Here is a 20,945-nt window from a genome sequence, read left to right on the forward strand (position 1 = left end):
TGGCCAGGCTCTGGAAAGTCATAGCTGAAGCTCAGGGATCCCTTCCATGGACTCATGGGGCTAGGGTGAATGAAGCAGATGTTATAGATATTTAGGCGGCAGACATTTCAGTTACCATCTTATGTACCCATTGGGAGAGTAAAGAAATGAGAAAATGAGGTTCAATAACTGGTAGATGTCATGCAACCAGGGTCCTGGATGAGGGGGTCCTTCTCAGGGACTGACTTACCCAAGGCATGAGCAGGGACCAGCCCAGGGTATGGGACCAGAAAGATCTGGAGCTGTCCTCAGAAATGAGAGCAATCAGGCGAAGCCGCAGGCTGGTCACACAAGCGCTAGTGCACCATGCAAATATTTGGAATATATTCTTGAAGTCTTGTGCATGTACCCAGAATGCATTGCAGGTATCTCTGAGGAACTTCATCCTTCACCAACATGATTTTTGTGCCTCTGCATCAGGGTCCCTTGGGCTGTAAAATCTGGGGGGGGGGAAAGGTCAAACATTGTGCCATTTTTTATTGTTTTATGCCCTGTACATGGGTTTCTGTCTCTGATAAAGGGAAACCAGTGTTGCTCACCTCAAAGCTGCCTGAGGCTGCCCTTGGAAGCATTTGAGAGCTGAGTGGTGTTGGCCCTGGTGCGAAGCTCACAGAGATGAGTCTGCAGGTGTCATGTACTTGGTGAAGGGCACATTGGAGAAAGCCCCTGTGTCTATGTCCTGGCCTCCAACCTTGTGCCACCTGCTAAGAGGAAAGCATGTGTTGGATCCCCTGCAGAAAAGCTAAAGAGGATGGCATCTTCCTGGGCACTGATAAGGACATGGATGAGTTTGTGATTGGATTGGAAGTTTGTATAATAAAATCTTCTGAAGATAGATTTAGCTTCTACCTGACTAGCCTACCTTTGGGTGTTATGTGACCCTGTGGGAAGCTTTCAAAGGACATATTTGCCTTGGCTTTTCACTCAGTCAATCAGATGTTAATAAGGTCATTCATCCTCCTCACATTTTTACTCCTGAGATGCTCCCACCACCAGACAGAGCCCATTTAGGAAAGAGCACCATAGGATTCAGTCCTGCTACAGATTTCTCTGCTATTATTAAGCTAGGTGCCCTGAACAATGACATGATTGACTCAAAGAGGAATAAGAATAATGTGAAAGAATAAGAATAAGGAGAAAGAAGGTACTCCATTTTATTTTTGTTAATCCTCACCAGAGGATATTTTTTCCATTGCTTTTCAGAGAGAGTGGGCGGGAGGTGGGAGAGGGAGGGTGGGTAAGAGAGAAACATCAGTGTGAGAGAGACACATGGACTGGTAGCCTTCCTCCCATTCCCTAACTGGGGCTGGGGATCAAACCTGCTACCCAGGTATGTGCCATTGACCTGGAATTGAACCTGAGTCTCTGTGGTGCAGGGGCCTATGCTCTACCCATTGAGAAATACCAGCCAAGGCTAAAGTGATTTTTGAGACAAAAAGGGAAGGAGAGAGGGAGAGAGAAACATTGATTGGCTGCCTCCCCCATGCACCTTAACCAGGGACCAAACCTACATCTAGATATGTTCCCCAAGAGAAATTAATCTGAGAGTCTTTGGTGTATGTGACAATGCTCCAACTGAATGAGCCACCCAGCCCCACCTAGTGTATTATTCATGATGTCATATATTGTATTTTTCATTTCTGACTTTTAAAAGTGTTTTCTTCGTGCTGTTATAACTTCCCCTAAATTCCTGGAACATCTTTATAACCATTACTTTGAATTCTATATCTGACAAATTGTTTACTTTCATTTCATTTAATTGTGTTTTTTTGTTTTGTTTTGTTTTGTTTTTGAGATTTCTACTGTGGTTTTTTTTTCTTTTCTTTTTCTTTCCTTTTGGGCCTATTTCTCTGGCTCCCTATTTTGGTTGCGTCTTTTGTTTGTTTCTGTGTATGAGCTAGGTCTGCCATAACTCCCAGCTTGGTGGGGTGGCCTAATGTGGTAGGTGTCCTGTGGGACCAAGCTCCATAGTCTCTTTGATCATCTAAGCTGGGTGCTTTAGGGGTGTCCCATGGATTATGTGGGCCCTCCTCTTGTAATTGAATCATATATATATGTCAACATTTATTTTCTGTTAGTCCCAGGCCTGGCCCCACCCTGCTCCTGCCTCTGACCCCGACTCCGCCCAGCCCCCCGCACCTGGCCCCGCCCCATCCCTGCCCCGCCCTTTACCTGGCTCCCAGCCTACCCCTCTCCTCTCCCTCACCACCCCCCCCTGCCTCAATCACCAGTCCCTTGTTTTCAATCTCTCATTTGCACAGATAACTGTTCAACCGATCACTCTTATCCACTTCCAGAGAGAAAGTCGGTGCCAGGCCATCTGGTTGACCCTGTCTCTCATGGTCCCTGCAGCTATGAGACTGGCTGGCTATCTGGTTGACCTGGTCTCTTACGATTTCCATTGCTGCTCTAGACTACATCCGGGGCGGCCATGTAGTCGACCTGGATCTCAGTCTCCATTGCTGCTCCAGACTAAGTCCGAGCCAGCCATCCGGTCAACCCCGATCTCACGATCTCTACTGCTGCCCAAGACTAAGTCCGGGCCAGCCATCTGGTCAACCCCGATTTCACAGTCTGCACTGCTGCTCAAGACCATGTCCGGGCCAGCCATCTCGTCGACCCCGATCTCACGATCTCCACTGCTGCCCAAAACTAAGTTCGAGCCAGTGATCTAGTCATCTAGTTGCCTGGAGCCACCACGCAACCCTAAGTCCCTGAGGCCGCCTTGTGCCCGCAGTTTTGGGAGTGCTGCTAGTCCTGTTTCCTAGGAGGGGGAGAAAAATACGGGGAGGAGAGAGCGGGCCCTCAGCCCCACTGAGAAAAGGGCCATGTCCGCAGCCACCCACCACCAGTTCCCAGTCCCAGCCCATGGCCAGAAGGCCCTGGCGGGATCAGGAGAGGAGGCTGAGGTCCCCGTGCCAGGAGTGAAAGGAAGAAAAGGAAGGGGACCCCACCTTCAGCTCTGCGTGTGCGCATGTTTCCCACCCTCCCCCTTCCTTACCTCAACAGCTCACCGCACTGCCCTGGGCAAAGAGAGAGGCCGGGACAAGACAAACCCTGTGTTCAGGGCTGACTTTCAATAGATCGAAACGAGGGATCTGCTCTGCTAAGTGCAAAACCCCCACCAGAAGCAGGTCGTCTGCCAATGGTTCAGCACCAGGTTCCCCAGGAACCTGCATTGCTGAATGGCGAGGGAGGGGTGTGTTGGGATCTGGCGGGAGCCACCCTGGTTTATTTACACACCTGACTAAACCTGTGAGGTGAGCCATGAGCGGGGTTGTTCAGAACTCCTCAAGGATTGGGTGATTGCTATACCCAAGTACAGTTAGACGGAAATGTGTTGAGGAGGCCCAGCTGGTCACATCCCTGGAGTTAAAGGAACTAGTCAAATGTCGCAGATCTATACTTCTGAGGAAGAGCTGGCCAAGCTGGGGAAGAGTGGAGTGGCCTACAGCAAGGAACAGCAGGATTGAGGGAAATTGTGGAATCAAGGAAGGGCCAGCTGGGACCTCCTCAGAAGCACCTGCATGGTTCATAGCAGGACTACAGTTGAATGCTAATGGATGAAAAGTAAAGGGACAGTAAGGAAAGAGCTGGAAACCCATAATAATCAATGATATTGGTACAGTCACTGCTCATCAGAGAAACACAATATAAAACACAGTGAGGTCTCATCTCACCTATCAGAGTGGCTACCACCAACAAATCAATAAATAACTTGTTGGTGAGGATGTGGAGAAAAGGGACCCCTGGTTCACTGCTAGTGGGAATGCAGACTGGTGAAGCCATTATGGAAAACTATGTGGAGGTTCCTCAAATAATTAAAAATGGAACTGCCTTTCTCCTAGTGATTCCACACCCAGAATATATCCTAAGAATCCTGAAACAGCAATCAGAAAGAACATACATACATTAATGTTCATAGAAGCCCTATTTACAATAGTTAACATCTATTGTAGAAACAGCTCAAGGGCCCATCAGTAGATGAGAGGGTAAACAGGCTGGTAAATTCACATGATGGAATGCTATGCAGCTGTAGAAAAGAAAGATTTCTTACCTTTTGGGATAGCATTTAGGGACCTGGAGACTGTTATACTAAGTGAAATAAGCCAGTTAGAGAAAGGGAACTATGACATGATACCACTTGTATGTGGATTCTAAGAAACAATATAAACTGAAACATAAAACAGAGACATGGAAAGATGGAACAGACTGTGGATTCTCCCAGAAAAGGAGGTGGTGGCTGGGTTGGTGAGGAGAAATTCACTGGGGACTTCTATGCATATGTGCACAACTGAGGGAAACAGACATTATTGTGGGGAGCATTAGCTCATGAGAATGGACTGGTCATGCAGTTACCAATAAAAAGGTTGTCCTGAATTCAACAGTGAGGAAGACCTATCTGTGGAGAGCGGCTACAGCATTCGGACAGGTTCAAGCCTAGAACTAATGAGAGGGCAAAGCCACAGGCAAGTCCCTGCAGAATTATAGCCAAAGGCTATCGTTGTAAGCTTGACCTTATGGTCTGAACCTGTGGGCCCATGTGGCTGAGTGATATGGGCTACAGGAGGTGCATGTAATTGAGTAGATTCCAAACTCATGAGAACACTATAAACATCTTGACCAAGTTGTTACTCTGTCTGGTAGAATCTGGCTATAAAATAAACACGTGGCCTGCAGGCCTTGGTGCTGTCTCTCTGTGAGAGAGAGCAGCATCCCACCTAACCCCAACTTTATTCCCCTGTCCCTTTTCACCATCCTTCACCACCCCCTCTCAGGTTCACCCATGGCCGTGCTAGCTCGGCACACCCATCAACTGTACCATAAGGTCACTGGCAGATCCAGTTGTTGATATAGATTAGAATTTTTTTCCAGTTTGATTTTTTTTTCTTGGGGGGGGGCAGTGACCCTTTCAAGGCCTATCCATTTGGGGAAATTTGTCTATGTAAAGGTGGACCTTTCAAAAGTTCATATCCACATTCATTGGACAACTTTCTCAAGTCATCTTCTCCTGACCCTGTGGCCATGTCTGCTACAGAGCCTTTCTTGCAGCTGGCATCAGCAGTGACCCTTGGGTAGAAACACTGAGACACAGTGATCTTATTGCTCTAGGTGGAAGATTTTTTTTTAAATATATTTTATTGATTTTTTTTACAGAGAGGAAGGGAGAGAGATAGAGAGCTAGAAACGCCAATGAGAGAGAATCATCGACCAGCTGCCTCTTGCACACCCCCTACCGGGGATGTTCCCGCAACCAAGGTACATGCCCTTGACCGGAATCGAACCTGGGACCTTTCAGTCCTTAGACCGACGCTCTACCACTGAGCCAAACGGGTTTTGGCTAGGTGGAAGATTGTTATTGCAGCTAGTGATTGGCACACAGACCCATTTACCATATTAACAATGGTGGGAACTATTCCTATTGGGAATGCTTGTGTGACCTCCAAACTGATTGATGTAAATGTACAAATCAAAAAAATCTGAATCAATTTAAAACACGTCTGGAAAGTGTTTAAAAACAAGCCTTATGTATTACTTAAATAAAATGATGCCAACAATTCAAAATTATTTATTATCAAAATATTATGTCTTCTGCTCAAGATAGCAAAGGAAGTAAAGGAAGTACAAAAATCCCCCCATGATAACAGTAAAATACCAACTAAACTACAGAGCAAGAGCATTAAGAACCAGCATTGGAAACTAGGTGAACAGAAGGGCACAGGTAAGGATACAAAGAAGAAGCCGCATGGAGATGGTAGAAAGGGTGGAGATGTGCAATGAGCTGGACCACCTGGAGCAGGTTTCAGGGCTTTTTTTTTTTTATCTCCTTAGTTCTTCTCAGTTTAAAAATAATCTCACAGCCCAGCAAGAGAGGCTGAATGGTTGAACATCGACCTCTGAGTCAGGAGGTCACTGGTTGAAATTCCTGTCAGGGCACATGCCTGCATGGCAAGCTCCATCCTCCAAAGGGGCAATGCAAGAGGCAGCTAATGTGTTTCTCTCCTCAATGTTTCTATTGTCTATCACCCTCATTTCCTATTTCTCTAAAATTAATAAAAACATAGTTAAAAAGGTAAAAGTGAAATAAAATTAAAAAAAAACTATCCCAGGGTTATGAAGATACCATATTTTGTTGTTGTTGTTGTTGGGATGGATGTGGCCCAGCATGAAGGGGTGTATAGATGTGAATCCAAATCAGCCATGTGGGATGGACACTCATGTCACAGGGTGAGAACAGAAGGGCGGTGGAGGAGAGTCAGCGAGGTCAGGGAGGGAGGAAGAGCAGGGACGTGGCCCATTTTCTCCAGCACCCAAACGTTTCCTACTATGTCTTCTGCCCTGAACGTTCTCAGGAGACAGTTGCCCCAATTATGGTCCATATTGTCTTTGAGCACCTTCTGTGGTCATCAGATGGGCTCCCAGGTACCCCCACTCTGAATGGTGCGCTGTTTCCTGTGTGTTCACATCCTGGCTGCTTGGAGGGCCATGTGGGTGTCATTTCGAGCCTGAAATAGCAGCACCCCGAGCACCACCAGGACCAAACCAGCCACGCCCATCCGGATGAGATTCTCCACTGCGTAGCCTTGGGGAGGGGAAAGTAAGAGTTGTAGTTAAGGAAGTCTAAGAGGTCAGGGAGACCCAAATCTCTGGTATTCTAGTGTCTTCCCTAGGCTCCCACTACCCCTTCACAAAAGCATCCCAGTGGCTCCTGAACTCTGCACCTGCTCTGAGTCACCTTGTAAGAGCTGTCTCCAGGAACTGAGGATGAGAAAGGATGTGATGAAAATTCAGATATAACTAAGAGCTGTGTGTTCTGTGTTCAGCCTGAGCCTCAAGGCCCCATGAGCTCATTCCCCTACAGCTGAGAGATCCCCATTCTCAACAGCTGGGGACCCAGGGTCCATGGAGGAGCGATGGGGTCAGGGGCTCCTGAGTCTCAGGAGCATGAAGGGGTGAAAATCTTGGCCGGATATTCTTCACCACCCCACCTAGGCCCCCCTTCTCGGAGGTCCACATTTTCATCCTCAACTGGAATTGTTGATCCATTTATTCTCCTATTAACATATTTATTTATTTGTTAAAATATTTTAATTGATCTCAGAGAGGAAGAGAGAGGCAGAGATAGATAGAAACATCCATGATGAGAGAGAACCATTGATTGGCTGCCTCCTGCTCACCCCCTACTGGGGACTGAGCCTGCAACCCTATTATGTGCCGTTGGCCAAAATATTGGACCCTGTATTCTATAGGCATAAGTTGTTTTATTAGGGGATGCTGTGGCCCATTTAGTCGGTCATTTCATCCTGTGGGATGTGGAGGGAGAAAAACAGGTATGCCATCAGGAATAAAGAAGTGGCATTCCCATTTCTGCTGGGGATTATCATTTTATATCAGAGGATCAACTGAAAAGCAGCCCACAGGGAGAGAGTCTTTGGGAGGCTAACAGGTCACGACATAAGTGTGTCCAAACAAGAGCTTTCCTATGTGCACTCACTACCATTTAGAAAACCTACAGGAATCCCACCGCTTACTCACAAATTACAATGTTAGGTGTGCAATTCTCTAAGTGGGCTGCGCATTGACTCAATTGTACAAATAGTTGTCACATGCTTCTAAGGTTCATGAATAAAGCTAATTTGAAAATGTGTGTGAGAAGAAGCCTATAGAAATAAGAAGTTATTCTCCATAACAAATATCTGGTACTAATCCTCTCCCAACGAAAAGTGTAATGGAATGTTCATATTTCTATCTGGGCTCCATATAATGTAAGTTAAATTGTGAGCTCATAGACTGAAGTATGGCCTGATGGTTCCCTAAAAGGAGCCATAATAAACCCATGTGCCCAGAAACCCTGAGCAGAGGTGGATGAACAGAGTCTGGGCAAGAGGCCCCAGGTCCCATGACCTCAGGGCCCCCAATGGACACCTAGCACAGCCATTTTGGGGCCCAAAAAACAGATGGGGATACACAGGGGTCAGTCCTCACCTGTGACCTCGATGTGCAGAGGGGCACTGGGCTGTGTCCACACGTTATGGGACGAGCTGGAACGATAGCACCTGTAGGTCCCCCCATGGGAGGGGCTCACGCGGCCCAGAGGGAAGATGGCCCGCCACCTCCCAGTATCCATTTTCGGTTCTGCTTTCATGTGTTGGGTTGGGTCAGCCTCTTCCTCCTTCAGAAGATGGAAAAGGCCCGATGTGACATTAGAGCTACAGGAGAGGGCCACGTTCTCTCCTGAGGCCACCACAGTGCCTGGCTGGGCTGAGAGGGAGGGTGCATCACCTACTCCTGAGGGAGGAGAAAAGGGACAGTTACCCTCAGGCTCCAGGTGTGTGCTGTGAGAGGTGGGGTCCCCCTAAGGCCACACTTCATTCCTTCTGCCTGTGACCTGGAGCCCACAGTGAAGAGGGGACCCGGTGTCTCCCTTACCTGTCACCACCAGGAGCAGGGGGTCACTCCGCTTTGAGAATGTGTCCCCAGCGGTGTAATATGCACACTGGTACAGCCCTGCATGGTATAAGATCGTGGCTCCAATGAGGAAACTGGCCGTGTTGCTGGAGTTCTGTGCGATCCTCGTTTCAAAGGGCTCAGAGCCCCTCTCTTTGTACAGAATGTAGGCACTAGCCTGCAGAGCCCCCTGACACCAGATGGTCACAGAGCTCCCGTTGGTGACAATGGAGCCTGGGTCAGCCCAGATGGAGGGTTTGGGGATGTCTCCTGGAAAGGAATCAGACATGAAATGTCTGGGACGTCCTTCTCCCCACTTTTCCCAGCTGTCACTCCCAGCCCCCCCACTACCCCCAGATTGGTCAACATTATTCCAAACCTAGTGTTTCCCCAGCTGCCCAGGAATGTTTTTGCTGAAGCAAGAGTTTGGAGGTGTGGGATGGGGGGACTCACCTGCCTGTACCTGGTTCCAGGGGCCCTGACATAGTCCTGGAAGACAGACCCTGTGAGAACCGTCCCCAAGCACACACAGAAACTCCAGGCCTGGTGTGAGCCCCTGAGCACTGGGGACAGACCTGGGGCTGAGCATGTCTCCTTCCACTGAAGTCCAGTTCCCACTGAGCCTCCTGGGTCCTGGGGTCTCACAAGACCAGGACCTGGGAGAGGAAAGGACCCCATCCCCCCTCCTTTCCCCACCAACTCACCAAGACCCAGGAGGACAATGAAGGTGAAGGCTGTGGTGCTGTCTGCCATGGTCCCCAGTGGCACTGATGATGGATAAAGACTACAGAGCTCAGCAGGACAAGCAGATGCAGGGATGTGACAGGGTTCCGGCTCCAGGTGACAGGTCCCTGTTTCCTCATCAACCTCACTCTGCTCTTCCTGAAGGATGACTGAGGACACAGCAGGTCCAGGGACCTTCATGAGCAGAACTGAGTCTCAGCAGAACTTCCATACTCTGCTTCCACCTCCTGTCCAACCCCAATCCAGACGGTGACCCTGGTCCTAGTACTGATGGTGCAGGGCCCAAGCCAGAGCAGAAGGAATCACCAGTTTCTGCCTCTCTCAGAGTCTATGTGATCTTGGGAGTTCCCTTCTCTTTGCAGAGACTCCACCGATGCTCCGTTTTCTCCCTTCGCTTCACCATTCCCTCAGCCCAGTGATGGCTACCTAGCTGTTAATCCCAGCTCCCAACCTTTCCTTTCCCCAAGCTCACCGAGGCCCAGAAGGGCAAGCAGGCTCTGGGTCAGGGTGCTTCCTCACATGGTCCCAATGTGTAGATGACATAAACTCCACAGATCCTGGGTACAAAGGCAAGAATGGGTTTGACAAGGTCCAGTCCCCAAGTGATAAGTCACTAGTTCCTCATCAGTGGCTTCACAGGAAGGGAAGTAGCGCCCCCCCTCCCCCCGCCTGCAGGGTGGGTCTTAGGGGACAGCAAGCTGTGGGAACTGAGACTGACTCAAGTCTCACCAGACCCCACAGGCTCTGCCTCCAACTCGTGCCAAACCCAAATCCAGAGGGAGACAGCCGTCCCTGGTGAGGAGGGTGGAGGAACAGGGCAGGAGAGGACCCCACCCAGTTTCTGCCCCAATTCTGACTATGCCTTTTCTAGACCCTCCGTGAGCTTGTGTAAGACACTTCCCTTTCCTGAGCCTCTGTTAGTGCAGTTCTCTTTCCTTTTCTCATTGGTTAGGCAATCAGGCAGTACTTACTGAGCAGTAACCCATGCTGTCATTGGCCAGTTTCTGGAAAGTCATAGCTGAAGCTCAGGGATCCCTTCCATGGACTCATGGGGCTAGGGTGAATGAAGCAGATGTTACAGATATTTAGGCGGCAGACATTTCAGTTACCGTCTTATGTACCCATTGGGATAGTAAAGGAAATGAGAAATGAGGTTCAATAACTGGGAGATGTCATGCATCCAGGGTCCTGGATGAGGGGGTCCTTCTCAGGGACTGACTTACCCAAGGCATGAGCAGGGACCAGCCCAGAGGATGGGACCAGAAAGATCTGGAGCTGTCCTCAGAAATGAGAGCAGTCAGGCGAAGCCGCAGGCTGGTCACACAAGCCCTAGTGCACCATGCAAATATTTGGAATATATTCTTGAAGTCTTGTGCATGTACCCAGAATGCATTGCAGGTATCTCTGAGGAACTTGATCCTGGCTGTTCCTTCACCAACAGGATTTTTGGGCCTCTGCATCAGGGTCCCTTGGGCTGTAAAATCTGAAAAAAAATGTCAAACATTGTGCCATTTTTTATTGTTTTATGCCCTGTACATGGGTTTCTGTCTCTGATAAAGGGAAACCAGTGTTGCTCACCTCAAAGCTGCCTGAGGCTGCCCTTGGAAGCATTTGAGAGCTGAGTGGTGCTGGCCCTGGTGCGAAGCTCACAGAGATGAGTCTGCAGGTGCCATGTACTTGGTGAAGGGCACATTGGAGAAAGCCCCTGTGTTCATGTCCTGGCCTCCAACCTTGTGCCACATGCTAAGAGGAAAGCATGTGTTGGATCCCCTGCAGGAAAGCTAAAGAGGATGGCATCTTCCTGGGCACTGATAAGGACATGGATGAGTTTGTGACTGGATTGGAAGTTTGTATAATAAAATCTTCTGAAGATAGATTTAGCTTCTACCTGACTGGCCTACCTTTGGGTGTTATGTGACCCTGTGGGAAGCTTTCAAAGGACATATTTGCCTTGGCTTTTCACTCAGTCAATCAGATGTTAATAAGGTCATTCATCCTCCTCACATTTTTACTCCTGAGATGCTCCCACCACCAGACAGAGCCCATTTAGGAAAGAGCACCATAGGATTCAGTCCTGCTACAGATTTCTCTGCTATTTTTAAGCTAGGTGCCCTGAACAATGACATGATTGACTCAAAGAAGGATAAGAATAATGTGAAAGAATAAGAATAAGGAGAAAGAAGGTACTCCATTTTATTTTTGTTAATCCTCACCAGAGGATATTTTTTCCATTGCTTTTCAGAGAGAGTGGGCGGGAGGTGGGAGAGGGAGGGTGGGTAAGAGAGAAACATCAGTGTGAGAGAGACACATGGACTGGTAGCCTTCCTCCCATTCCCTAACTGGGGCTGGGGATCAAACCTGCTACCCAGGTATGTGCCATTGACCTGGAATTGAACCTGAGTCTCTGTGGTGCAGGGGCCTATGCTCTACCCATTGAGAAATACCAGCCAAGGCTAAAGTGATTTTTGAGACAAAAAGGGAAGGAGTGAGGGAGAGAGAAACATTGATTGGCTGCCTCCCCCATGCACCTTAACCAGGGACCAAACCTACATCTAGGTATGTTCCCCAAGAGAAATTAATCTGAGAGTCTTTGGTGTATGTGACAATGCTCCAACTGAATGAGCCACCCAGCCCCACTTAGTGTATTATTCATGATGTCATATATTGTATTTTTCATTTTTGACTTTTAAAAGTGTTTTCTTCGTGCTGTTATAACTTCCCCTAAATTCCTGGAACATCTTTATAACCATTACTTTGAATTCTATATCTGACAAATTGTTTACTTTCATTTCATTTAATTGTGTTTTTTTGTGTTTTGTTTTTGTTTTGTTTGTTTTTGAGATTTCTACTGTGGTTTTTTTTTTTTTTTTTTTTTTTTTTTTTTTTTCTTTTCTTTCCTTTTGGGCCTATTTCTCTGGCTCCCTATTTTGGTTGCCTCTTTTGTTTGTTTCTGTGTATGAGCTAGGTCTGCCATGACTCCCAGCTTGGTGTGGTGGCCTAATGTGGTAGGTGTCCTGTGGGACCAAGCTCCATAGTCTCTTTGATCATCTAAGCTGGGTGCTTTAGGGGTGTCCCATGGATTATGTGGGCCCTCCTCTTGTAATTGAATCATATATATATGTCAACATTTATTTTCTGTTAGTCCCAGGCCTGGCCCCACCCTGCTCCTGCCTCTGACCCTTACTCCGCCCAGCCCCCCCGCACCTGGCCCCGCCCCATCCCTGCCCCGCCCTTTACCTGGCTCCCAGCCTACTCCTCTCCTCTCCCTCACCACCCCCCCCTGCCTCAATCACCAGTCCCTTGTTTTCAATCTCTCTCATTTGCACAGATAAGTGGTCAACCGATCACTCTTATCCACTTCCAGAGAGAAAGTTGGGTCCAGGCCATCTGGTTGACCCTGTCTCTCATGGTCCCTGCAGCTATGAGACTGGCTGGCTATCTGGTTGACCTGGTCTCTTACGATTTCCATTGCTGCTCTAGACTACATCCGGGGCGGCCATGTAGTCGACCAAGATCTCAGTCTCCATTGCTGCTCCAGACTAAGTCCGAGCCAGCCATCCGGTCAACCCCGATCTCACGATCTCCATTGCTGCTCAAGACTAAGTCCGGGCCAGCCATCTGGTCAACCCCGATTTCACAGTCTGCACTGCTGCTCAAGACCAAGTCCGGGCCAGCCATCTCGTCGACTCCGATCTCACGATCTCCACTGCTGCCCAAAACTAAGTTCGGGCCAGTGATCTAGTCATCTAGTTGCCTGGAGCCACCACGCAACCCTAAGTCCCTGAGGCCGCCTTGTGCCTGCAGTTTTGGGAGTACTGCTAGTCCCGTTTCCTAGGAGGGGGAGAAAAATACGGGGAGGAGAGAGCTGGCCCTCAGCCCCACTGAGAAAAGGGCCGTGTCCGCAGCCACCCACCACCAGTTCCCAGTCCCAGCCCACGGCCAGAAGGCCCTGGCGGGATCAGGAGAGGAGGCTGAGGTCCCCGTGCCAGCAGTGAAAGGAAGGAAAGGAAGGGGACCCCACCTTCAGCTTTGCGTGTGCGCATGTTTCCCGCCCTCCCCCTTCCTTACCTCAACAGCTCACCGCACTGCCCTGGGCAAAGAGAGAGGCCAGAACTAGACAAACCCTGTGTCCAGGGCTGACTTTCAATAGATCGAAACGAGGGATCTGCTCTGCTAAGTGCAAAACCCCCACCAGAAGCAGGTTGTCTGCCAATGGTTCAGCACCAGGTTCCCCAGGAACCTGCATTGCTGAATGGCAAGGGAGGGGTGTGTTGGGATCTGGCAGGAGCCACCCTGGTTTATTTACACACCTGACTAAACCTGTGAGGTGAGCCATGAGCGGGGTTGTTCAGAACTCCTCAAGAATTGGGTGATTGCTATACCCAAGTACAGTTAGACGGAAATGTGTTGAGGAGGCCCAGCTGGTCACATCCCTGGAGTTAAAGGAACTAGTCAAATGTCGCAGATCTACACTTCTGAGGAAGAGCTGGCCAAGCTGGGGAAGAGTGGAGTGGCCTACAGCAAGGAACAGCAGGATTGGGGGAAAGTGTGGAGACAATGAAGGGCCAGCTGGGACCTCCTTAGGGGCACCTGCATGGTTCATAGCAGGAAATCAGTTGAATGCTAATGGATGAAAAGGAAAGGGATAGTAAGGAAAGAGCTGGAAACCCATAGTAATCAATTAAATTGGTACAGTCACTGCTCATCAGAGAGACACAAAATAAAAAATATTGAGGTCTCATCTCACCTATCAGAATGGCTATCACCAACAAATCAATAAATAACTTGTTGGTGAGGATGTGGAGAAATTGGAACCCTGGTCCACTGCTAGTGAGAATGCAGACTGGTGAAGCTATTATGGAAAATGATGTGGAGGTTCCTCAAATAATTAAAAATGGAACTGCCTTTAGTCTAGGGATTCCACACCCAGAATATGTCCTAAGAATCCTGAAACAGAAGTTAGAAAGAACATACATACACTTATGTTCATAGAAGCCCAATTCACAATAGCTAAGGTCTAGAAACAGCTCAAGGGCTCATCAGTAGTTGAGTGGGTAAAAAGGCTGGTACATGATGGAATGCTATGCAGCTATTAAAAAAAGATGGATTTCTTACACTTTGAGACAGCATTGTGGGAGAGTATTATGCTACGTGAAATTAGCTAGTTAGAGAAAGGTAAGTATGACATGATTTCACTTGTATGTGGATTCTAAGGAACAATATAAACTGAAGAATAAAACAGATCTAGAGACATAGAAGCATGGGACAGACTGCGGAATCTCCCTGTGAAGGAGAAGGTGGCTGGTTTTGTGAGGAGAAATTAATTAGTGGACTTATATGCAAATATGCACAGTTCAAAGACACAGACATTAGTGTGGGGAACATTGGCTCATGAGAATGGAAAGGTGATGCAGTTGTCAAGAAAAAGTTTCTCCTGAATTCAACAGTGAGGAAGACCCATCTGTGGAGAGCGGCGACAGCATTCGGACAGGTTCAAGTCTGGAACTAATAAGAGGGCAAAGCCACGTGCAGGTCCCAGCACAATTATAGCCAAAGGTTATCATTATAAGCTTGACCTTATGGTCTGAACCTGTGGGCTGAACCACATGGCTGAGTGATATGGGCTGCAGGAGGTGCAGCAAGTAAACAAAGCTTGATCAGGTGCATGTAATTGAGTAGATTCCAAACTCATGAGAACACTGTAAACATCTTGACCAAGCCCTTACTCTGTCTGGTGGAATCTGGCTATAAAATAAAGACTTGGCCTGCAGGCCTTGGTGCTGTCTCTCTATCAGAGAGAGCAACATCTCACCTAGCCCCAGCTTTATTCTCTTGTCTCATTTCACCATCCTTCACCACCACCTCTCAGGATCACCCATGGCTGTGCTGGCTCGGCACACCCATCAACTGTAGCATCAAGGTCATTGGAAGATTCAGTTGTTGATATAGATTAGAATTTTTTTCCAGTTTGATTTTTTTTTTTTGGCAGTGATCCTTTCAAGGCCTACCCTTTTGGGGAAATTGGCCTATGTCAAGGTGGATCTTCCAAAAGTTCATATCCACGTTCATTGGACAACTTTCTCAAGTAATCTCCTGACCCTGTGGCCATGTCTGCTACAGAGCCTTTCTTGCAGCTGGCATCAGCAGTGACCCGTGGGTAGAAACACTGAGGCACAGTGATTCTGTCACTCCAGGTGGAAGGTTGTTATTATAGCTAGTGATTGGCACACAGACCCATTTACAATACTATATTAACAATGGTGGGAACTATTCTTATTGGGAATGCATGTGTGACCTCCAAACTGATTGATATAAATATATAAAACAAACAAATCTGAATCAATATTAAACAGGTCTGGAAAGTGTTTAAAAAGCAACTTAAAACAAACCTTATATATCACTTAAATAAAATTATGCAAACAATTCAAAATTACTTAATCATTATAAAAATATTATGACTTCTGCTCAAGAGAGTCAGGAAAGTAAAAGATGTACTCAAATCCTTCCATGATCACGGTGAAATCACAATTAAACTACACAACAATCATCATTCAGAACCAACTGAAATCTAGGTCAACAGAAGTTCTCAAGTAACGATACAAAGAAAAGGTCCCATGGAGATGGTAGGAGGGGTGGAAATGTGCAATGGTCTGGTCCACGTGGAGCAGGTATCAGGGTTTTATTATTCTATTTTACTTTGTTCATTTTGATTTGAAAACAATCCCGGGGTTATGAAGATACCACAATTTCTTGGGATGGATGTGACCAAGCTTGAAGGGGTATATAGATGTGAATTCAAACCAGCCATGTGGGATGAATCCTCATGTTTTCAGGAGAGAACAGAAGAGCAGTGGAGGAGAGTCATTGAGCACAGGGAGCAAGAGACAGCACCCCATGTGGATGGAGGAGGCAACTTCCATGTTTTCCTGCACCCAGATCACACCTACCAAGTCTCGCCTGGACATTCTCAGGTGACAGTTTCCCCAATTATGGTTCACATTGTTTTTAAGCACCTCCTGAGCTCATCGGATGGGCTCCAGGGGTGCCCCATTCTGAATAGTGTGTTGTTGCCTCTGTGTTCACATCTTGGCTGCATGATGAGTCATTCTGGTATCTTTTCGAGCCTGAAATAGTAGCACCCCAAGGACCACCAGGACCAAGCCAGCCACGCCCATCCGGATGAGATTCTCCACTGTGTAGTCTTGGGGTTTGGAGGCTGGAAAATGTGGATACAAAGGTCAGAAAGGTCAGAGTAGAACAAAATCTCCAGGGTTCTGGTGTCTACCCTGGTTCCCATCTCTCCTTGACATCAGCGTCCCTGTGATGTCTGAACTCAGCACCTGCTCTGAGTCACCTTGATAAGAGTTAGCTGTGCCCAACTAACTCTTATCAAGAACTGAGGGTGAGGGGAAAAATGGTCCCAATTCAGAAATAACTAAGAGCTGTGTGTTCTGTGTTCAGCCTGAGACTCAAAATCTCATGATCTTATTCCCCTAAACCTGACAGATTCCCCCATTCTCAACAGATGGGGACCCAGGTTCCATGGAGGAGGCATTGGTGTCCGGGGCTCCTGAATCTCAGGAGCAGGAAGGGGTGAAAGTCTGGGCTGGATCTCCTTTACCCCAGCCCACCCAGGCCCCTCCTCTCTGAAGTCCGCATTTTCATCCTCATCTGTAATTGTTCATCTATTGATTCTTCTATTAACTCATTTATTTATTTATTAAATATATTTTTATTGATTTTAGAGAGGAATGGAGAGGGAGAGATAGATAGAAACATGAATGATGAGAGAGAATCATTGACTGGCTTCCCCCTGCACAGTCCCTATTGAGGATTGAACCTACAACCCAGGCGTGTGCCCCTGACCAAAATCGACAGTGGGATCCTTCAAGTTCATAGGCCTACACTCTATCCACTGAGCCAAACCAGCTAGGGTTTAACTCATTTATTCTACAATTATACAAATGAATACATACAGTGTAGATATAGTCACCAAATGAGAAATGTGGGCATATGGGTGCTAATGGTGTGAGCTTTTGCTTTATCTCAAAGCACAACAAAGGTCATAACCAAGGATGTCCACACTTGTGGCTCAAACTTTCAGTCACAGAGAAAACCCCCCTAATTTCATTACTGAGTGAGTACCCAAACTAGGGAATCTTGTCAATCTGTTACCCTATTTTGCTATAAAACCTGAGATATAAACAAAATTAGGGACTTCTCATTACAGTGACCCATGCAATAACTGTAAATGTCAGCTCCACAATTCAGAAAATGCACACGGATGATCAGCGTCACTCAGTTGAGTGAATATCCAAATGGGTGACACCAAGAAGCCTTTGTAATGGGTGTCATGTGATTAAAGGTCAGAGAAAAAGTAATTAGTGGGGATGTGCATCTGTCAGGATAGAAAGCCTTCCTAGTAAACCCTAATGAAACAGAAGAATGGATTGGAACAAAAGGGCCATAGTGCTTCCAATATAAAATGCAAATTTGTAAGTAGATTTGCATTGACATAACTTTGCGTGTGAATGAAGCTGTTTTCCGGAGGTGAAGCTATGGCCCATTTTCGTCCATCATTCCATCCTATGGGACATGGAGGGAGTAAAATAGGTATGCCATCGGGAATAAAGAAGTGACTTTCCCTTTGACTGCTGAGGGTTATCATTTTATATCAGAGGATCAACTGAAAAGCAGCCCACAGGGAGAGTCTTTGGGTGGTTCACAGGTCATGATATAAGTGTGTCTGAACAACAGCTTTCCTATGAGCACTTACTACGATTTAGAAAACCTACAGGAATCACACCGCTTACTCACAAATTACAATGTTAGAGGTGCAATTCTCTAAGTGGGCTGTGCATTTATTCAACTTTACAAATAGCTGTCTCCCATGTCCCTCCCTAAGCCTCCCGCCTGGGGGTCTGTCCCCAAGAGGCCAGTGTCACTGACCTTTTTGAGCCCAGGGTCCCAGTTAACACAAAGTACAGTCATTTGGAGCCCAGGAAACAGTTGGGGATGCACCCGGACCTGACCCTCACCTGTGACTTCGATGTGCAGAGAGGCACTGGGCTGTGACCACAAGTTGGGGTTAGAGCTGGGAGAACCATAGCATCTGTAGGTCCCCCCATGGGTGGGCCTCACGGGGCCCACAGGGAAGATGGCCTGCCACGTCCCAGCATGGTTCCTGGGTTCTGCCACCATGTGTTGGTTTGGGTCAGCCTCTCCCTCCTTAAACAGATGGAAAGGGCCCGATGTGAACAGTGAGCTACAGGAGAGAGACACAATATCTCCTGAGGCCACCACAGGACCTGGCTGGACTGAGAGGGAGGGTGCACCATAGAATCCTGAGGGAGGAGAAAAGGTCTGTGTTAAAGGGACCGCCATCCTCATACCCCAGGTGTGTACTGTGAGGGGTGGGATCTCCCCAAGCCCACACTTCATTCCCTCTGCCTGTGACCTGGAGCCCACAGTGAAGAGGGGACCCAGTGTCTCCCTTACCTGTCACCACCAGGAGCAGGGGGTCACTCCGCTCTGACAGTATGTTCCCAATGGTGTAATATGCACACTGGTACTGCCCTGCGTGGGATGAGGTCGTGGTTCCAATGAGGAAGCCAGCCTTGCCACTTGAGTCCTGTGGTTCTTTCGTTTCCCAGGGGTCAGAGCCCCCCTCTTTATACAGAACGTAGGCACTAGCCTGCAGAGACCCCTGACACCAGATGGTCACAGAGCTCCCCTGGGTGACGATGGGGCCTGGTTTAGCCCAGATGGAGGGTCTGGGGACGTCTCCTGGAAAGGAATCAGACATGAAATGCCTGGGACGTCCTTCTCTCCACCTTCCCCAGCTGTCACCATTGTTCCAAACCCCGTGTCTCCCCAGCTGCCCTGGGGGGATTGTCCTGAAGCAGGAGGTCAGGAGGAAGTGGGGTGGACTCACCTGCCTGTACCTGGTTCCACGGGCCCTGACACAGCCCTGGAAGAGAAACCCTGTGAGAACCATCCCCAACCACACACAGAAGCTCCAGGCTTGGTCTGGGCCCCTGAGCACTGGGGACAGACCTGGGGCTGAGCATGTCTCCTCCCCGAGGAGTCCAGTCCCCATTGAGCCTCCTGGGTCCTGGGGTCTCACAAGGCGAGGACCATGGGTTCCCTCCCCACTTCCCCACCAACTCACCAAGGCCCAGGAGGACAATGAAGGTGAAGGCTGTGGTGCTGTCTGCCATGGTCCCCAGTGGCACTGGTGATGGATAAAGTCCACAGAGCTGAGCAGGACAAGCAGATGTATGGATGTGACAGGGCCCCGGCTCCAGGTGACAGGTTCCTATTTTCTCATCAGCCTCACTCTGCTCTCCCTGAAGGATGACTGAGGACACAGCAGGTCCAAGGACCTTCAGGACCAGATGTGAGTCTCAGCAGAACCCTCCCGAGCTCTGCCTCCACCTCCTGTCCAACCCCAATCCAGAGGGTGACCCTGGTCTCAGTACCCGAAGGTGCAGGGCTCAGGGTAGAGCAGAAGGAACCACCAGTTCCTGCCTCTCACAGAGTCTGTGTGAACTTGGGAGTTCCCTTCTCTTTTCAGAGACTCCACACATGCACGTTTTCTCCCTTCCCTTCACCATTCCGTCAGCCCCATGATGGCCACGAGCTGTGTCTTCCCCACCTTTTCCCCTGGAGCTCACCGAGGCTGAGAAAGTCAGGGAGGTTCTGGGTCGAGGGGTTTCCTTACATGATCCCCAGTGTGTAGACGACGTAAAATCCACAGAGCCTGGGGAACAAAGGCAAGAATGGGCTGTGACAAGGTCCAGTCCTCAAGTGATACGTCACTGGTTCCTTACCAGTGGCCTCACAGGAAGGGAAGTAGCTCCTCCCTGAAGGGTGGGCCTTAGGGGACAGCAAGTTGTGGGACTTCTGAGACTGACCTGAATCTCACCAGACCCCACAGGCTCTACCTCCAACTTGTGCCAAACCCAAATCCAGAGGGAGACAGCCTTCCCAGGTGAGGAGGGTGGAGGATCAGGGCAGGAGAGGACCCCACCCAGTTTCTGGCCCAATTCTGACTCTGCCTTTTCTAAAACCCTTTGTGAGCTTGTGTAGGACACTTCCCTTTCCTGAGCCTCTGTCATTGCAATTCTCTCCCCTTTTTTCACTGGCCAGGCTTTTCCCACTATCAGGCAGTATTACCGAGCAGTAACCCTGGTCCATCACTGAGAAGTAACCCTGGGCCATCACTTGCTAGGCTATCAAGCAGTACTTACTGAGCAATAACCTTTGCCCGTCATTGCCCAGGTGATCCGTTAGTATTACTGAGTAATAACCCTGGCTGCACTGCCCAGGCACTGAGTAGCTGAAGATCAGGGATTCCTTCCCTGGACTCATGGGGGTGAGAGGAATGAAGCAGATGCTGCAGATATTTAGGCAACAAAGAGTTCAGGATCCAAGATGGCTGCTCGGGTAGGCAACTAGCCGCAGCCGCACACAACAATTTCAATAAAATACAACTAAAATATAAAATGGACATTACCCAGAACTACAGGAAAGTCGACTGACTGGAAATCCTACAACAAGAAGCAAGGAGAAAACCAGAAGGAAGCGCGGAGGAGCTGTAAAAGCCTAAGGTACGGAGACACGCGGCGCTCGGAGAGGACGGAGCCGGAGAGGAGGGAGGCCGAGTGCCTGGCTGGCATTCCCTAGCGGAAAGGAGATAAAACTCCGACTGT

General features: G+C 48.5%; 2 protein-coding genes across 13 annotated transcripts in view; both read right to left on the reverse strand.

The window, feature by feature from the left end:
* Positions 1-20,945, reverse strand: part of LOC311633911 (immunoglobulin superfamily member 1-like) — a 67,869-nt gene that overhangs the window by 19,344 nt on the left and 27,580 nt on the right. The window lies entirely within an intron of this gene.
* Positions 5,245-20,046, reverse strand: LOC311633634 (leukocyte immunoglobulin-like receptor subfamily A member 5). Of its 12 annotated transcripts, none has more exons than XM_084906585.1 (6): positions 19,908-20,046; positions 19,403-19,591; positions 8,941-8,976; positions 8,470-8,757; positions 8,026-8,328; positions 5,245-6,622 (listed from the first exon to the last, which is right to left on the reverse strand). In XM_084906585.1, the coding sequence occupies exons 2-6, from the start codon at positions 19,449-19,451 to the stop codon at positions 6,501-6,503; spliced, it is 798 nt and encodes a 265-aa protein (XP_084762711.1). In that variant the 5' UTR covers positions 19,452-19,591; positions 19,908-20,046; the 3' UTR covers positions 5,245-6,500. The 12 variants fall into 12 exon arrangements, with proteins under 12 accessions (XP_084762711.1, XP_084762712.1, XP_084762715.1 ...); XM_084906586.1 differs by lacking the exon at positions 8,941-8,976 and adding an exon at positions 19,166-19,201; XM_084906589.1 differs by lacking the exons at positions 19,403-19,591; positions 19,908-20,046 and adding exons at positions 9,704-9,788; positions 10,203-10,220 and having other exon boundaries at positions 5,246-6,622; positions 8,941-9,405.

This window comes from Pipistrellus hanaki, assembly GCF_964339955.1.
Source record: "Pipistrellus hanaki genome assembly, chromosome: 15".
In the NCBI taxonomy this organism is placed as follows: Eukaryota; Metazoa; Chordata; class Mammalia; order Chiroptera; family Vespertilionidae; genus Pipistrellus; species Pipistrellus hanaki.

Bases quoted from the DNA above. Each gene is read 5' to 3' on its own strand.
- LOC311633634 (XM_084906589.1), bottom strand. From the start codon at position 9,076: ATGCTCAGCCCCAGGTCTGTCCCCAGTGCTCAGGGGCTCACACCAGGC. The intron at 8,329-8,469 runs GTAAGGGAGACA...CTCCTCCCTCAG, and splicing joins CCTGCTCCTGGTGGTGACAG to GAGTAGGTGATGCACCCTCC. The intron at 6,623-8,025 runs GTGAGGACTGAC...CCCCTCCCCAAG, and splicing joins TCTGCACATCGAGGTCACAG to GCTACGCAGTGGAGAATCTC.